We start from the raw sequence: 17,934 nt of genomic DNA, 5'->3' as shown, positions 1-17,934 counted from the left end.
TGCCTACAGAAGGCCTCATCCACTTGGTCTCCCTAGTCAGGTGGCCTGTAACAGACCCCCGCCATGATGTCCTCTGCCCCTGCGGTCCCTTGGATCCTGACCCATAAGCTCTCGGTCGGCTCCTCGTCCATCCCTAGGTGGAGCTCCATGCTGGTTACTGACATAGAGGGCGACAGCCCCTCCTCATCTGCCCTGCTTGTCCTTCCTAAAAAGCCTGTATCCTTCCATCCCAACACTCCAGTCATAGGAGCTATCCGACCACGTCTCCGTAATGCCAATAAGATCATAGCCCTGCAGGCATGCACACATCTCCAACTCCTCTTGTTTATTCCCCATGCTCCGTGCGTTTGCATAGAGGCATTTCAGTTGGACCCCAGTGAGGCTGACTGACTGGCTGGAGTGGCTGGAATTCTCTTGATGTATTTTCCCAGTGTTTCCCCATTGGTTCCCATTGCCTCAGGAGCCCTTGGCTCATCTTCTCTAGACTTCATGCATGCTGCATTGTGTATTCCAGCACATATCTTGAGCAGTAGGCTGAGGGCCCTCACCAGCGCTCCATCCTTCCAACCCGGCATGTTGTGCCACAACTTGTCGCAGGCAAGCCTGATGTTATCCCCCTCCCCCTTCAAGCCTAGTTTAAAGCTCTGTCAGTGAGCCCCACTAGCTCCTGGGCAAAGACCCTTTTTCCCCTTTGAGAGAGGTGAATCCCATCAGAGCTCATCAAGCCTGGTGCCATGTAGGCCATCCCATTGCCAAAAAACCCAAAGCTGTGGCGGTCACACCAGCCATGGAGCCATGTGTTTACAGACTATGTCCGGCTGTTCCTCCCAACATCACTGCCCGCAACTGGAAAGAGGGAGGAAAAAATAACTTGTACTCCAGATCCCTTCAGAGACTATCCCAAGACCCTGAAGTCCCTTCTGATTGCTTTTGCATTATGTGTCACAGCTTCGTCCCCAACCACATGGAGGAGCAGTAGTGGGTAGTAGTCAGAGGGCTGTACCAGGCTGGGGAGTTTCCTCGTAACGTCTTTAACACGGGCACCAGGGAGGCAGCAGACTTCTCTAGGAGGAGGGTCTGCCCTGCATATTGGGCCCTCTGTACCCCTCAGAAGGGAGTCCCCTATAACTTGCCTTTTCTTCTTCGTGGAGGTGGTCACGATATGGGGTGTGGGCCTTTCTGGCCTTGGTGATACCTCTGGTGTAGCTCAACTATCGTCCGTGTTCTCCTTTGAGTTGCCTTCCACAGCCAGAGCCTCGTACCTGTTGTACAGAGGCACCTGGTAAGGCAAGGTGGGCAAGGAGGAGAAGGTTCACCTGCCACGCCGAGTGTGGACCTGCCTCCATTCACTTCTTCCTTTTAAGCTACTGCCTTCTGCCTGGCAGGGGGAGGATACAGGGTCCCCTTCACCTTGGGTTTTGTTTGGTGGCTGTCCCTGTTTCTGTCTGAGGGAGGTCAGAGCTTGGCTCTACCAGTCTATCTCTCAACCTCTCTGATGCTCCTTAAGCTTTCCACTTCCTCTCGTAGTTCTGCCACCAGGCTGAGCAGATCATTCATCTGGTCACACCTCACGCAGCCATTCTCACTACTGTCAACTGCTACCAGTGATAGGCTCTGGCACTCCCTGGAGCCTGAGTTGGAAAGTTGACTTGGAAAAGGCACTAAGCAACCTACTGTAGTTGACCCCGCATTGAGTGGGGGTTTGTTGGACTAGCTGACCTCCGGAGATCCCTCCCAAACTAAATTATTTAATTCTAAATGTTAATAGCATCACCAGTTCTGAATAAAGTCTTCCCATTTGCATCTGCATTGTCAGATCTAACTTGCAAAATGTGAGCTCTGGGGGCCACAAAGGCTTGAAATATTAATCTGTGCAGGACTAAAATCTAGTTGGCTTTCCAACTTTATGAATCTTTTTCTTCCTTTTTTTTTTTTTTGAAGTGGAGACTAAACATAAGAAAATTTGGTCCGCAATATTAATTTCTACTTTAGAAGTTGCAGACTTCTGAGCTCAGAATGAAATGACTCTGAGACTCTGAAGACCTACAAAAATTACATGAAATCACTAACAGATGGTTTGTCTCTTTCTGATATATTAGGTTATTAAACAAAAGTGGACAAGCTGTTTTATTAACATATAAAACACTAAGATTTCAAAGCCTGGTGTACGTAGTTCAGTGTGGAGACTTCCTGGTGGTCTGTCTTGGGTTCTGTGATACAGTAAATTTGAAGAAAAGCCATACATAAATGACAGGTAGTCAGATAGACTTCTGTGTAGCTATTTTCTTTCTATTTATTTTTTAACTTGGATTTGCAGCTACAGTAACCCACTTTATGTAAAATCTGGCTATTGTTGCTACTTGTCAGGTCTATTAAAAGCTTCCTCAGAAAGTAAGAAATTATGTACTAAGTGTGTCTCGACAAACCCTGTGACCATCTCTGTCTTCCCTGATTCTTAACTTGCTAAATCAGGGTGAAAAATTGGACCTTAATGTATTCTCTGGCTCTTTCATCCCAGTAGAGAGTAAATGGCAAGGCTGAAAGTCTTGCAGAAAATCCACTGCTGGCAGCTCTCCTGCAGAAGGCTCCAGTCCAAAATGACAACTGCAGCCGTGTGGTACAGGCACAGGAATTGTCTCTCAAATAAGCATAACCCTGTGAAGCCATTTAGGGCAACACAGAGTCCAACCAACACCTTGAACTCCGTCCAGGAACCCCGGAGATTATGGATCTCTGTTGCCAGCAGCATGACCTGAAACACAACCTGGCCATGTCGCTAGACACTTTGAGAGGCCCATTTTCCTCTGACGAGCCTTTCAAAATCTTAATAATAGTCTGTGGCACAGATAAAAGATGTTAGGTTGACTAGCTAAGTCTCTTAAATTTGTATTTAAATGAAGAGAATACTTTTTTTTTCCACATAACCATGTTAGTTTTGTTAGAGGATTTTCTTCTGACAGAACAAATTTGAATAAAAGTACTTTGCTAAGCATGACGGCGTACACTTTGTACAGTTGTAGGCATTGTCTGGCCGCCTAATATTGTCACAGGGAAAGTTAATTAGACAGTTCAAATTTTCGTGCTCAGAAAGCATCCAGACAGCGTGACTCATTCTGAAAGTGGGAAGAGATCAAATCTAATGTGTATCGCTGGAAACTTTTTTTTTTTTTTAAGAGTGCTTTGTATCTTAGTGTCTCAGCTTCAATTCATAAATAATAAAATTAAGAAAAAAAATAAACAGAGTGCCCTCCAGTGATAGTCTTAAAATAAGCACTGTTCCCCCATTTGTTGCAGAATTTGGCAGCATGTTCCATGCTGCCCTGATGTTGATGAGAGCAGTTGCTCGACAGCCATCTTAGTGCATGGCGGGGGTTTTCAACATTTTCTGGCTTGCCAACCCCGGAAAACTTTCTGGTAGAGCTGGAAGGCCCAACATCAAAGTAGCTGAGCTGCAGGTTGAATTTTATTTGGCAAAGTGTGTAAAAAAAAAAAATAGGATAGACCCTTTGATGCCTCTAGATTGGAATTTGAAAACAAGTGGCAGGTGATTATTTTTTTTTTCTTTTTAAAGATTTTTAATTTGGATACTTTTCTTAATAACTTAAGATGTTTTAGGGTCTTGCATCCCCAAAAAGGACAGAAACAAATACAAGATACTGTATTAAGTGCAGTTTTAAAGAAAGCTAAAAAGACTAATAGACCTACCTCTCAGTGCTAGTGGCAGCTGTTGTATTTTTTCCAGATAGTTACATTTTTAAGGAAAAAAAAAAAAATTTTTTTTTTCCGGACACGAAACGGTAACTGATGCCACAGTCCTAAAGGTAGACTCACAGAATGGGGTGGGTAAAGGAAAACATTTCCCTGATACAGTTGGTGGAGTGCTCCTGGGTGTCTGTTCCCAAAAACCCCCAAGAATTTCTGACCATGTTACTGCCCTTCGAAGCAAGACTTGTGTGATCGTGTGCGCATGCCCTGGTGTACTTGTGCAGGTTGGGTCATAGTAACTTGTATGTTTGTGCCAGGTTTTAACCACACAAGTTGGAGCATCCGCTTAAAGACGGGAAGATCCTTGAGCCTGCAATGTGTCCTTGTGGCAGAGAAGGCCAGCGACATCCTGGGCTGCATTAGGAGGGGCAGTGCAGCAGGTTGAGGGAGGCGATCCTTCTCCTCTGTTCATCCCTGGTGAGACACACCTGGGGTGCTGTGTCCAGTGCTGGTCTCCCCAGTAAAAGAGAGACACGGACGTGCTGGAGAGAGTCCAATGAAGGGCTGTGGAGGTGATTAAGGGATTGAAGCGTCTGCCATACAAGGAGATATTGAGAGAGCTGGGACTGTTCAGCCTGGAGAAGAGAAGGCTCAGTGGGATCTTATCAATGTGTATAAATAACCCAAAGGGAGGGTGAAAAGAAGATGGAACCAGGCTCTTTTGAGTGGTGCCCAGTGACAGGACCAGAGGCAACGGGCACATACTGACACACAAGATGTTCCCTCTGAACATCAAGAAACACTTTTTTTATGGTGAGGGTGACAAAGCACTGGCACAGGTTGCCCGGGGAGGTTGTGGAGTCTCCCTCCTTGGAGATACTCAAAAGCTGTCTGGACAAGGTCCTGGGCATCTGGTTCTAGGTGGCCCTGCTTAAGCAGAGGGGTTGGACCAGAAGACCTCAAGAAGTCTCTTCCAACCTCAATGTTTCTGTGATACTGCCGAAGGAGAGTTGCTCAAGCATCCATGCCTACAATGGATATCTGAAGTTATGGTGCTGAGGCAACTACTTTTTCATTAACCTTAGGTGAAGATAGTGGGTTTTTATTTTGTCACATGACCAAAACTATTTGCTTTCAAAAGGAAAGTATTCACTTCAGAACCATATCTCATTTCAGGAGCTACTTCTCAGTGCAGTACTGACGGGTGGTGCCAGTGGTTTTGCTGTTGCAGAATGCTGCTTTCTGTGCAGTTGGGTGGTATGGCTCAAAACTGTTGGGCTCCTTACATAGGCAAACTGAGCAGTTAGGTGCAGCTGCAGGTGGACACCATGTCATGTCATGATGAACAGCTTGTGGTCACGGCCTTTGTCTACCCACAGACAAGGAAAGACTGGATCTGCTTATACTTGTCAGCAAAAAAAGTAATCACTACTTGTGATAAAACTTAGGGTTTTCCTGTTCAAAACATATTACAGGATGTCATGATGAATGTTGCAATGGTTTATTCATGTCTTGCATGCATTCAACGCTGATGATCTAATGGGATCATACTAGAAACTGTAGACCTAACCTTCTTCTAAGATGATGGCCTGCTGGAAAATGTATCTCCGCTTCTTTAAGTGTTAAGGATAACTACAGACAGCTGAGTGTTCTTTCAAAGAGTGAAAGAATTCTTTGCTGCTTTGTTTTAATGCATTTGAAAGTGTGTATTTGAAAATGCAGTTGATCCTTTTAAAATATTTTTTAAGGCTATTTATTCTCTAGGCAAAGCGTTACTCATCTTTATCGTAATATCAAGTTGTTTTTCTGCATTCTAGGCACTTTTTACTGGTCATTTAATTCACTCCTCTGCATGGCTGTAGAGTGGTGGTGGTGTTTTGTTTGTTTTTATGACTGTGTGTAGATACAGTCTAGAGCACCACTTACCATTCCTCAAAAAGGAGTAAACTTCTTTCAAAGTGTAATACTTAAGATAGTTTGCATCTCTTAACATACTAACTGGAAAAGAAGAATGTCTGTTGTATTGCCATCTCATAATTTTAAAGATAAGCATCTCCCTTGCAGCTCTCAATTCCAACACTAAATGTAGGATATTTTGCAGTGGCAGAGCAGTGAATTTTGTCTGTAGCATACAACCTTCATTTCTATTTCATAACTGCAATGGTATGTGATTGTTTGTCTTGTGCAGTGTATTCTTGCAAATGCATCATTTACTGGAGACTTAGCATAAAGTTCTACAATAAAAGATAATTAAATACTTTAATGGGACAAGTTGTCTTTCTAATTGCTGCTGTAGCACCACTTGAGTTACAGAATGACCATTCTGTATGCTTGCATAAAATAATTTCTTTTTAAATACAGCTTTGTCTTCAATGTTTGAAACAACAAGAGTTGGCTGCTACTAGTGGGTTTGGTTGGGGTTTTTTTTGTTAGGGTGTTTTTTTTCTCCTTATAGAAGCGTTGCCCTAATATCTTCAGCCTGTGCTGTCTGAATTTCCCAGCTGCTCCAACGCTCTCTCCTTTGGTCTTTCTGATCCTCCCATGCATGCTTTTCATACCAAACTGGGCGGCGGCGCGAGGGTATGCTCTCCTTCCCATCCCTCGCCCAGCTGAGAGGTTCACCCTGGTCACTGTCTGTGCAGCATCCCATCACCTTGCTGTGTGCCATTCGGAAATCTCCTTCCACCGTGGAGTCCCTGAGCCCATCACCTCCAGCCCATTCCTCATTTTGTGCTGGCCTGCTCTTTCATCGAGTGGCACCTGATGAGCATTGTACACAATGTCCGATCTCTAAGAGCTGCAGAAATAGATGTTTATAGCTTACTGATCTTGCAAGATCAGAAATTTGAAGAGCAAGTTATGCTTGCTGTATTTTGGTGACTGGATTTAACTTGCTGACTCTTTGTATTTTAGATATGGTAACAGGAGATTGCTGAAGTAGTTAGCTTATTGGATTTAGAGGTTTTAGCACAAGAAGTGGAACTTGCTTTGTCTGTTTGCGCTGTGCACCTTCTAGTGATGCTGTTATAGCCTCTCACAGATGTAATTGGAGAACCAGGATGTTTCTTGCTAAGATTTCTTTGTTGAGCTCATCATACCCAGAAGGAAGCCTTGTGGTTAAACCTTAATACGAATGCTTTTCTGCCATCACAAGCACGATTTAGTAGGACAATCTGACGCCTTGTAAAACCTTGGACAGCCCGAGTTCTTTTAAGGAAGAGCTGAGACGATGCTTCCAAAACAGGCAGCTGGTTTAAGTAACTGACATTGTGCACAACATAGAATTAGAAAATGTCTTCTTAATTCATGCAACTACAGCTTGCTAGAATATTTTCTGTAAATTAAACAATATAACGTAAGTCTTCAGATTGTATCTCTTCTGACTTTGGTCATAGTCAGTGCTGCAGCATGAACATTAATCTGCAACTAAAGTTTAGACCTGGTTCCCTGAAGACATGCCCCCGGAGTATGGAGAGTTTTTTGGTGGGGAAGGTATTCTTATTGTTACTGTAGAAGACGTTGAGGGTGCAGCTCTTTGAAAGTCAACTTCTTACAACCATATTTTTAAGGCAGAATTTTAAGCTTGCCCTAGTTGTGCTAGTAGAGCCCTAAGTAAATCGCTTCTGTGCTACGGAGTTCTCAATTTGTTACAGATGTACCTAAAGGGTGTTATACATGTCCTCTGCCAAAACAAGCATTGCTGGTATTGCAAAAGAAGTGCCTGGCTCTAATCAGGGAGATATTCAACTAATGACTAGCCAAGCGATCCTGCTTGCATTTAAAGGCAGTTCTTGGACATGGGTGAGCTGGACTGGCTTCTTATTTTGCCTACAGAAGTTTTAATATGCTTAATATTATCCAATACCGGCAACTGAGGTAGTCTAAATACCACAGCAGGGACTGATTAGCTTTTTCAGATCACTGCTTTTATTTGCTGTTTGCAAAGAGGCTTAATCCAGTGCTGGAGATCAGGCGTCCCACTGTGCTTGTGGGTAGCTTTCTCTCACTCTTTGTGCTCACAGTGGCAGAAATTAGTGAGGAGTCTCCTCCTGCCTCCAACTTAAAAGCTCCAAAATACTGGTGTTAGGAGTTGTTCTTAGGAGTGTTTAATGGGCAGTGCAGAGAAACTATAGCTGGGGTTTCTGCTTTGCATCTTACTATCTGGGCACATGATAAATACTTCAGTGTAATAGCATGATGGTGTGTGATTTCATTTACTATCTTGAATCACTTTAATATCCATATAAAGCTTGGGAAATTACTCAAAACAGTTCTAACAAACCTAATCTCATTCTTTCCTTATTTTAAATCACTGTAGATATTTCCCAGCAGATCGCCTGTCCTCCCAGGCACCTCTGTGGTTCTCAGTATTGCTTTTAGTCATGTAATGATGCTGAAGTTCAGTAAATCCACTTTTCTAGTCATCATTCAGATAAACATTTGCAAATGTAGAATCTCCTCCTCCTTTGTGCTGAGCTGTCTTCACTGAAGTTACCAGCAATAGCAACTTTTTATTTGAAAGTCCACATTGCTCCACCTTTTTTTTTTAATCAAACATCAAACCTTGCTATGTACATCGCTAATTATGTGCGTTGTAGGGCTTGGTGGTATTGGAAGTGTTGGGCAGTGAGGGGAGGGGTGGACTGGAGTTTGCGTGGCTTACTTCAATAAAAATACAAACAATAAAAAGCTTGCTATGGCCTAGCTCCTGACTTTTATGCAAATATTTCATAGTTGCAAAGAGACAGGAAGATCTTGGCATCTAGAACAGATCTGTGAAATAAAAGGGAAAGAAGTTCTGTTGCAAACAAATACGAGTGACTCCAGAACAAAAGAGTGGTTCATAGTTCCTTTCTGTCAAGTGCCCTAATGTTTCAATGCACTGCTTAAAAATAACCATTATTCCACATACTAATATTACATGGGTTTAGTTTAATCAGTTTCACCTTCCAGTGAAACCCACAAGTACTCTGTTAGAGTCGTGTGTAAATGGAAGTTTATTACATTTAATGACTGTTGTACAAAAGTGTCAGGAAATTCAGAAAGCAGTTTCTGAATACATTTCAATGTTTGGTGTGAGCTCCTTTCACACCTCCTTGCATTTTGTACCAATATGATTAATTTTGCTAACAAGAAAAGGGGAATACAAATAGCTACTGCTAGATTTATTTCTCTTTCATATTTTTCCTTACAAAGAGCTTTTTTGTTTCTGTGATAGAAGGGATTATATTCCTGAAGACTGATATATTTTAATAGGAACTCACAACTTTTACTCCTTAAAAATAATTCCTTTCTTTGTTTCATGAATTAGAAACAATGAGGAGAAGCTGAAGTCTGCCCAAGCCAGGTGTTTCTTGTTGGCAGCCTGCTCCCTAATGACTCTGGCTCTCATACAGCAGCTGCCTGCTAGTCTCTTTTGTATGGTCTATTGTTGCTGCACACCCCTCGTTAATACACATGCTGCCCGGGGCAGACCCTGAGAATGACATCAACTTGCTTATCTTAGAAACCTCCGAACCTGATGCAGGGTGGGGAGGTTGCCTTGCATCTGCCTGGCCAACTAATTGTGAGCTCTGCGGGTCGTGATTGGCTCCGCGTCCGCTCAGTAATAGGTTAAGCAAAGACATCGCGGGTCCATCTGTTCGTCCATTCATTGTTCTGCTTGCTTGCCTGAAGTCTGCAGCTGAAATCGTGTTAAGGAGTTGCTTCTGGAACAGCTACAAGAAACCAATGTCTGTGTGTTTTCCAGCGAACGTAAGTATATGGGCTTCTCTCTGCAGAAATGGGACATTTCACCTTTCTGGTGTTTCGGCATATCAGTTTGCATTTGGACAACGTAGCTAGCGTGTGTGTCAGCTGAGATTTGCACACTTTGGGTGTCTCTTGGAAAAAGAGGGAAAGAAAAACCAGTTATGTCTGAAGACTAAGTATATGAAAGAGCAATGATCTCACCCAGTGCATTCTATTAAAGAACTTTCAAAAGCATTGGTAATGATGTATTTCCCAGAATTCGAAAATGGTAGGCAGTAGCCATCAACAGAACAAATTCTCCTTTAGCCTCCCTGGGGGGGAAGGGGAGGTTTCAACTTTAAGTTGTAGGTATATTTACCCTTTTTTGCAAATAAGCTATTATTTACTTTAATTTGTGACCAGTAGAAAAAGCTTTTAAGGAAAAAAAAATAATCAAACTACTTTTCCATTATACCTTACAATGGATGAAATTTCCTGTGTTTGTGAAAATAGGAAGAGCTCCATTGTGGGCTGTCTGAAGATACTGTCCTGCGAGATAGAGCATTAGGATGCTCTTAGGTGGGAACATGTTCCAATCAAAAGTTTTGTGCTTTGAAAGTTATTCATGTGTCAGATCTAGCCTGGCTATTTTTATAAAGTTTCTAATCTGTTTTGTTTTATGTTTTGAGTTCAGATGTTAGGCTGAAGAACAAACACTGTATACTCCATGAGCCTGTGTTCCAAGGATCCTGTAAAGAAAAAAACAAAACAAAGACCTTCATATATCAGTTGGGAGGGAAAGAGAGCATATAAAAGGGTTAAAAAGAGGTTTGCATTTCTACCACATGCCCTATTGTGTGAACATATGCATGAGTCTATTGAAAGTTTTCAGAAGATGGGCAGGCCACCAGTTGCTGGTCTCCTGCAGTTCCAGTAGACATCTGTTGCCCCAGAGCATTAACCAATCTGTTCAATGGGACATCCTTCCTTTGTTGGGTAGAATGATGCAGACAACAGCACTCGTTGAAATACAATGGTAATTAAATACATAGAAACTACAGCAGTAGGTATTTATTACATATTCATTATTTTATTTGCATTGTTGCAGTATCTTTATTATTTGGATGATAGATTCATTTTTTTTCTTTTCTGATCAGCTCTGCACTTCTGTTTGTGACAAGTAATGACAGTGCTTCAACAAACTGTGATTTCAATATTTTCCATTTTATGTTTAGAAGACTTAGAAAAAGTCTGCCTGTATGAAAACACGCTGAACTATTTCACTGTACAGTGTATCTTCAGAAACTTTTGATGGTCTTTTGAGACACAAATTCTGTTACACTGTGCCACATGGCACACTAGCTTACTCCTTGTTATTTTCCTCTATGAACTAAATTTGCATTAAAGTGCTTTTCTTATGCTCAATTGTAAGTGGAAAATATTCTGAATACACATTAAAAGATTAGATGATCTACTTGCCCGCATCTCTTTGAGAACTATTTCTGTTTTGTGTGAAGGTGAATTAATGGGCTGATTATTGTTAATGGCTAGTGGAAAATAGTGGTGACTTCTAAGAAAAGGGAAAAGATTACACTTCTGCAATGTAGGAGCACAGTGCTCATCTGGACTATTAGTTATACTTGATAAATGTCTTTGACTCAGTAATACAGTATTTTAGGCCTTTAACAGTGAACCTAGTGTGAGATACTGTAGTTTTAAACAAGCTACAGTTCAAAACTTATGTTGTATAAGTATGCCTAGATTGGGAGTTAACCATTTTATTAACTTTGTCACAAATACAAATTCTGTTATTCAGCTGTGGTTAGCTTAACCAAAAGTTGAAGACTTTCCTGACAAGAATTTTTTGGCTGATTTTTGTTTGGCTCTCACTCAGTTGAGTCAGAATTTGTAGCAGATATTTTTCTTACCTGTATCGCATTGTATCTGTAAGCGTACTTTAAAACTATATGTGTGTAATGGCAGTTCCTTGTAAATAAAGTGTGCAAGGAGTTGTTCTTATCTGATGTTACTCCTTGGATAAATGTGACCTTTCCTGGTTTTCATGAGCTTCATTGTCCTATATATAGGTACACTACTGTTTATTTGGAATACAAATTCATTCAAATAGACTGGCTGGCATGTTGTTCTTCACTAACCAAATCAAGGTAAAATAATCAATTCCAGCAGCATTCAGCAGTGACACCTGATTTTTATGGTGTAATCAATAAATCTTGTAAAAGACATCATTTTGGGAGCTCCAAAGTCTAGAATTTCTAAAAGATGCTGCTGACCATGAATATGGTGTACGAAGTTCACAGACATTGTAAAAATTTGTCTGAAAATAAATAGTTTGCATGCAGGGTTTAGACCAAATGCCAGAAATAATGTACTGCTTATGCAAAACTATTTTAGAAATCTTTAGCTTTGGATTTACAGGGTAAACATCATTGTATTTGCCATCTAAAAGTAATAGTATGGTGTCTGTATACCATCTGTGGCAGATTTTCAAGCTGCTGCTCTTGTTACTTTCTTCTTTCAACAGTTTCTGAAAAACAGTAGAGTTCCATGCAAAAGAAACAATTATATATTGGAGCGAAATGGAGATTGACAGGAGACTTAAAGCAGATAGATGTGAGGCTGATTATGTATACATTCCCAACAATGGACAAAGCTCAGTTTATTGTCATTTTTCATATGCAGTTGATGTGCAAATCATCTTAAGTATGTTTCATATAATGCCTGATCTTCAGACACATGCATATGCTAGGTACTTCTTTGAATCTCACTGGAGGGTGTTATGATTGTAGTTGCTGTAAAGCACTTAAACTTCAAGGAAGAAGCAACTGGAGAATGACTTAAGTATTACTTTAACACTAAAAAAAATCCGCTTTCTGATCTGTGCTCTTCAAGCTTTGTTTATTCCATGCTGTTAATATGCAACCTCCCCCCTTCCAAAAAAGCCTCCTCCCTCTACTTTTAGTTCAATTCTAAAATGACATTTCACAGTACATGGATTTAGGCAGTGACCCATTATCTCCCCGTATTCTGTGGCGGTGGTACATGAGCCAGCTCAACTTTTCAGTCCAGCTTAAAAGTGTTGCCCATTAACTAGACTTCCTCGAGTCAGAGCAGATTGTGGGGTTGGTGGAACAATGATGTCGGGGCTTCCAGATCGGTTTGGCAGCTGCATTGTTCTCCGAGGGGAAACCAGACGCACTTAAGTCCCGCTCTCTTTCATGGGCTTTTGTTCATACCAAATTATTCTTTCACCGTGCTAGTATTCATGATGGTATGTTAAAGGAGTGCATCCTAGCAACTAAAGGCTGGTTGCTAAGCAGCCCTGCTTCCAATAGGGGTTTCTTGTTTGAGATTTTTTTTTTTTTTTGGGTGTCAATTCAGTGAAGGCCATGGTGTTGGGTATTTTAACTGTATCCTTTTATTGGGATATTGTTGTGATTTGTTACTAGCGCTGTGCCATCGAGTGCATTACATTAGTTAATAAATCACTGTGTGAAAAGATGCATTTCCTAAATTCTCATTGTGTTTAATCTGTGGTGTTGCTTGAAATCCTAAAGCTTCAAGTGAAGAGAAAGTAATATTCCTTGATACACTACTTGAGAGTATTACAGCCCTAGTGCCTTCTAACAAGATCAGATCTAAATAAAACTTTAGAGTATTTTCTTTCCTATCAGTCTTGCCTGGATTACAGTGTTGGAGATGAAAACACTGATGATATATTTATTTATTTATTTAAACTAGAAGAGGTTAGTAAAGTAAGTTTTTGTGCTCCGTAACCAAAAAGTTCCAGCACAGTGGTGATATCTTGGCACTAGGCACCTATAGAGTCTGCTTTTACCAAACCTCGGATTGGATTTTTGACTTCATTCTCTCTAGTCTTAAACCTAGATGAATTTCTCTTGCATGCATTCTCAGATCTTTATCCCCAGAGGAGGAAAGTACGCCGTATTTTAAAAATACTAGGTCATTCTTAAATGCTAACCTGTAAGAGGATGGGAGAGTTAATGTATTTGCTGACAGAGATTTTGGCTGTTCATGACAAATACCTGTAATCTGTGCTAGTATAGATCAAGAGATTCTGTTTGACATAATGCTTTTTCTCAGTATATAAGAATTTCTCCTTGATGAAATTTGTGTCTGTAATGTATCTGTCAAGTTCAAGTGAAGTCATTTGCCTCTATATCTTGCTTTTATATTCTGCCTTGCAAGATGGAAGTGTGAAAGAACTCTTTGTTTCATAGTCTTCTCTTAATGTAAATTCTTCTTTTTCATGGTAACCTTGCAGTACAATTGGTCCATATGGTTGATTTTTATCTATGAGAAATAATCTTATCTTTTACTTTCTTTATTGAAGCAGTTAGCAAATACTCTTGTTGAAAAGAACAAAATAAGGGAGAGGTAATAATCTGCCTTTACATGCAGATTGTGGAAATAATCCTTGTGACGAAATGGGTAGCTAACTCCTGTATAACTACTGTTACGCAAAATTCCTCCAGAAAAACTGATGTGGCAAGTGTATGAAGTCCAGAAAACTGCAACTTTTCTTCTTCCCCTATTCCTCCAGGACTTCTATCCATATATTTAGTTTTGATTCAGCAAAAGGCTTACACAAGTCTAGTCCAGAATTGAAATCAGCTTTTAATTTTGTTGCCTTGTTGGCTTGATGAATGGTCTGTTGCAATCAGTGCAAAGACTTCCATTGGCTTTATTGGCCATTAGATCAATCCGTGTCTCTAAATGCTCTGTGTGCTAGTAATGCAGCACTCTGTTGAGAGTAATTAATCTTTCTTGACTTAATTATCATCTTATAAGGGAATTCAGAAATAGTTTGAGTATATTCATTTGAACTGATAGTGTCTTTTAGGGCCAATAATTTTTTCTTTAATGTTTTCTGTTACTAATTCATTTTATGTGTTATGATGTCTTATATTTGCCTAATAAGCCAGATAATGTAGTACTGTGCTGATTTCGTTGTTACAATACTGTCTTAAGCTGGAAGAAATCTCAGTTCCTTTAAATCGTGACAAGAGTTCTGTCTCTGCATTGCAGTATGTAAACGTGCAGTGTTTGGTTTCCTATTCTTTCATAAACCCATTTCTAGAAATGTTTAAGTAAAAGCATTTCATACACTCAGAAAACAGATGATCAGTTGTTTATCTGCTTAGCTATGGATGTTCATTAGGAAAAGTTTTTCGCAAAAAAAGTTTTCCGTATTTAAAATAAGAGTTGTATTTCTCTGCTGGGAGAGAATATATGCAGTTCTGAGGAAGCAGCAAGAAAATACAAAATAAATAATATGTGTAACCAGTTGCAACGTTTTTGTTCTCTCTTTAGGAATACGGAACACTTTATATTCAGGAATACAAGAAAAACAGCAAAGTGGAGTCAAGTACATGCAGCAGCTTCATGGGCTTGAAGGATCATCTGGGGCATGACTTAGGCCACCTCTATGTGGGGAGCACTGGCACACAAATAAATGCAATTGTACCTTGGTCAATGGCGGAGAAGCCAACGATGGATAAGGTTAATTCTAGGAAGGAAGATGTAGACAAAGAGGCATCTGAAGAGACTTCTGGAAGCTCCAGCTGTGACTCTGAAGAAAGCACAAATTCTGATAATGATTCAGAGAGACTGAATAATTCTGCACCAGAATCACATTTATTGCCTAAGACTCACCGACAGCTGTGCCGATCTCCTTGCTTAGAGCCTCATATACTAAAAAGAAATGAAATCTTGCAAGACTTTAGGATAGAAGAGGCTCAGATAGTACCTAAGGAAGTCAAAAAGCCCCCTGATGTGGTGAAAGAATATCAAACCAAACTGGAGTTTGCACTTAAGTTGGGTTACTCTGAAGAGCAGGTTCAACTTGTACTAAATAAACTTGGTACTGATGCTTTAATAAATGATATTTTGGGAGAACTTGTCAAGCTTGGGAATAAAACTGAGCCTGATCAGACTGTAACTAATGCTAACACTAGTGTAATGCGTGAAGCGTCTTCCATAGAGTCTCAGAGGTCAGAGTCTCCGCTGCAGGAGGATGTGACAGAGGATGGTGACAACCTGAGGCCAATAGTTATCGATGGCAGCAATGTTGCAATGAGGTATGTGACCATGAAGCTTTTGCTTTTATATTTAAATGGAAACAGAATGACCATGTCCTGTTCAAGCAAGATGTTTGGTATAATTGCTTAAAACTGTATGTAGGTTCTCTCACAAGCGTCTTTGTCGACCACGCAATATGCCAGTCTTGTAATGAGGCTAGAGGCCTGTGAGAGTCCAGTGTTTTGTACTCACTGTTAGAACAACCATAGGTTAATGCCAGTCTCCTGTTGTAAGCAGCTATCAAATCTCTCCTTCCCACTGCCACTCCAGTACTTACTTAATTTTTGGTAGGCACCATTACTGTGGGCAATTGCTGTATCCAGTTACATACAGGAGGTTAAAGCAAATGTAAGATTCCTTAAGATTATAAAGTAGTTATTTAGAATTATGTGGCTTAAGGGATACTTCTCTTTGGTAGGCTATTCTGTGGTAGTTGGTCTGTCTGTAAAATTGGTCTGTTTTCAGAGTTGGAGTTAGGTTTTATTGCCATTAATTCCTGAGGTTGCTGTGCTTTAGACTTTCACTTACATGCCCACAGATAACACATTTACATACAGCATTCACCCATCCTTACCCCAGTCATCAAGGTGCAAGAAACTTGTCTGTGGGGAGGCGAGAGGTTCACACTTCATCAGTGATTAGAGAAAGAAGGAAATGGCAGAGATATGTGCTGATAAATCAGAGGGTTTATAGCTATTTAAATTATTAAATGACAAATTTATTAGTAACTAATTGGGTAACTCATAAGGATTATCTGATTACTAGCACCATGGTTTAGAAGGTCAATTTTAGTCTTCTGACGACTTGATGTGGTTTTCATTAGCTTAGTAATAAAAGTTCATGCAAGACATTTCTGGGCTAAATGCCCAGGGTTTTTTAGCTCCTAATCAAGTCAATTACCTTTAAATGAGGCTTTTTAAAATGAAATTTAAATACAGCTCTTATTTATGCCAATATGATAGGGGTTTTTTATTTAAGTAGGTGTGTTAGCCCATATTGTAAATGGGGTATTCCATTGAGTTCTGTCTACCTGATGTGTCATTCCTAATATTTTTGTTCAACTTGAGCTGTAAAGGAAGTATGCCCGGTTGAACAAACAGTATTCTGGTACTCAACCAAGAAGTTATCCAGAGACTTCTAAAATGGATTTGGATTGTATTTCACATAAATCCAAAACAGTTGTGTAAGTGTTAGCTAGTTAGCACAGCTCAGACTTGGTGGGTGGACTTACGCTCAACTTCTCCCACAAACTGCACTGAACACATTCCAGAAGTAGCTCCAGATCAGTCACTTTTCCTTAATGTTTATTCAGCTATTAGCATAAATATTTAGGACCTGCCTTCCTATGCTCAATTTTCTTTCTTGACTGCCTACATAAAATGAGCCAAATATGATGCATGCTGTGCATGCTACAGGGCCTTAAAACAGATTAAATCTATTAATATAACAGTCTTTCTGTATCCAAGAATCGAATTAACAGGTCTTTACTTGTTTTCTACCAAATTTAATCACAGAGTCATTCAGTTTGGAAGGGACCTCTGGAGATCTTCTAGTCCAATCCCCTGCACAGAGCAATGTCAATTCAAGGCCATGTCAAGTTGGGTTTCGAATGTCTCCAAGAATGGAGACTTGACATACTCTCTGGGCCAGTGTTTGAATGCCCTCACTGTAAGAAAGTTGTTTTTTTTTTAATGTTTAAACAATGCTTCTTGTATTCCAGTTTGTGCCCATTGCCTCTTGTTATGTTGTTAGACACCAGTGAGAAGTCAGTTTCCTTATTCCCTCCCATCAGGTGTTTATACACGTGGGTAAGATCCCCCTGAGCCTTCTCCAGTTGCAGCTCTCTCGGCCTTTCCTTTTATGACAGGTGCTCCAGTCCCTTGATTAACTTTGTACTTCACTGGACTCTCTCCAGTATGTTCATATCTTAGTTACACTGGGGAGACCAGAACTGAACCCAGAACTCCAGATGTGTCTCACCAAGGATGAGTAGATGGGAAAGATCACCTCCCTCGACTTGCTGGCAGCACTTTTCCTGTTGGTCTTCTGTGCTGCAAATGCACATTGATGGCTCATGGTCAGCTTGGTGTTCACCAGAAACCCAAAGTCCTTCTCCAGAGTTGCTTTCCAGTTAGTTGGCCCCCAGCCTGTACTGATGCCTGCTGTTAGTCCTCCCCAGGTGCAGGACTGGTATTTCCCTCTGTTGAACTTGCTGAAGTACCTGTTGGCCCATTTCTCTACCCTGACAGGGTCCCTCTGAATGGCAGTCCACCCATCTGGCGTACTCCTCCCAGTTATGCATCCTCTGCAAATTTGCTGAGGGTGCACTCTGTCCCATTATCTAGGTCATTAACGAAGATGCTAAACAATGCTTGCCCT

The 17,934-nt window shown here is 40.8% G+C and overlaps 1 protein-coding gene across 8 annotated transcripts in view; it reads left to right on the top strand.

The window, feature by feature from the left end:
• Positions 1 to 17,934, top strand: part of ZC3H12C (zinc finger CCCH-type containing 12C) — a 48,880-nt gene that overhangs the window by 9,841 nt on the left and 21,105 nt on the right. For 6 of the 8 annotated variants that reach the window (XM_075742248.1, XM_075742252.1, XM_075742251.1 and 3 more), the window contains one exon: positions 14,788 to 15,554. In XM_075742248.1, the coding sequence (XP_075598363.1) occupies positions 14,860 to 15,554 (695 nt within the window). In that variant the 5' untranslated portion in view covers positions 14,788 to 14,859. Of the gene's footprint in view, positions 1 to 9,420; positions 9,460 to 11,558; positions 11,601 to 14,787; positions 15,555 to 17,934 lie in introns of those variants that run through there. The other 2 variants (XM_010309965.2, XM_075742246.1) reach the window with 2 other exon arrangements.

This window comes from Balearica regulorum, chromosome 1 (assembly GCF_011004875.1).
Source record: "Balearica regulorum gibbericeps isolate bBalReg1 chromosome 1, bBalReg1.pri, whole genome shotgun sequence".
Classification (NCBI taxonomy): Eukaryota; Metazoa; Chordata; class Aves; order Gruiformes; family Gruidae; genus Balearica; species Balearica regulorum.
This window is presented reverse-complemented; position numbering and strand designations above follow the sequence as displayed.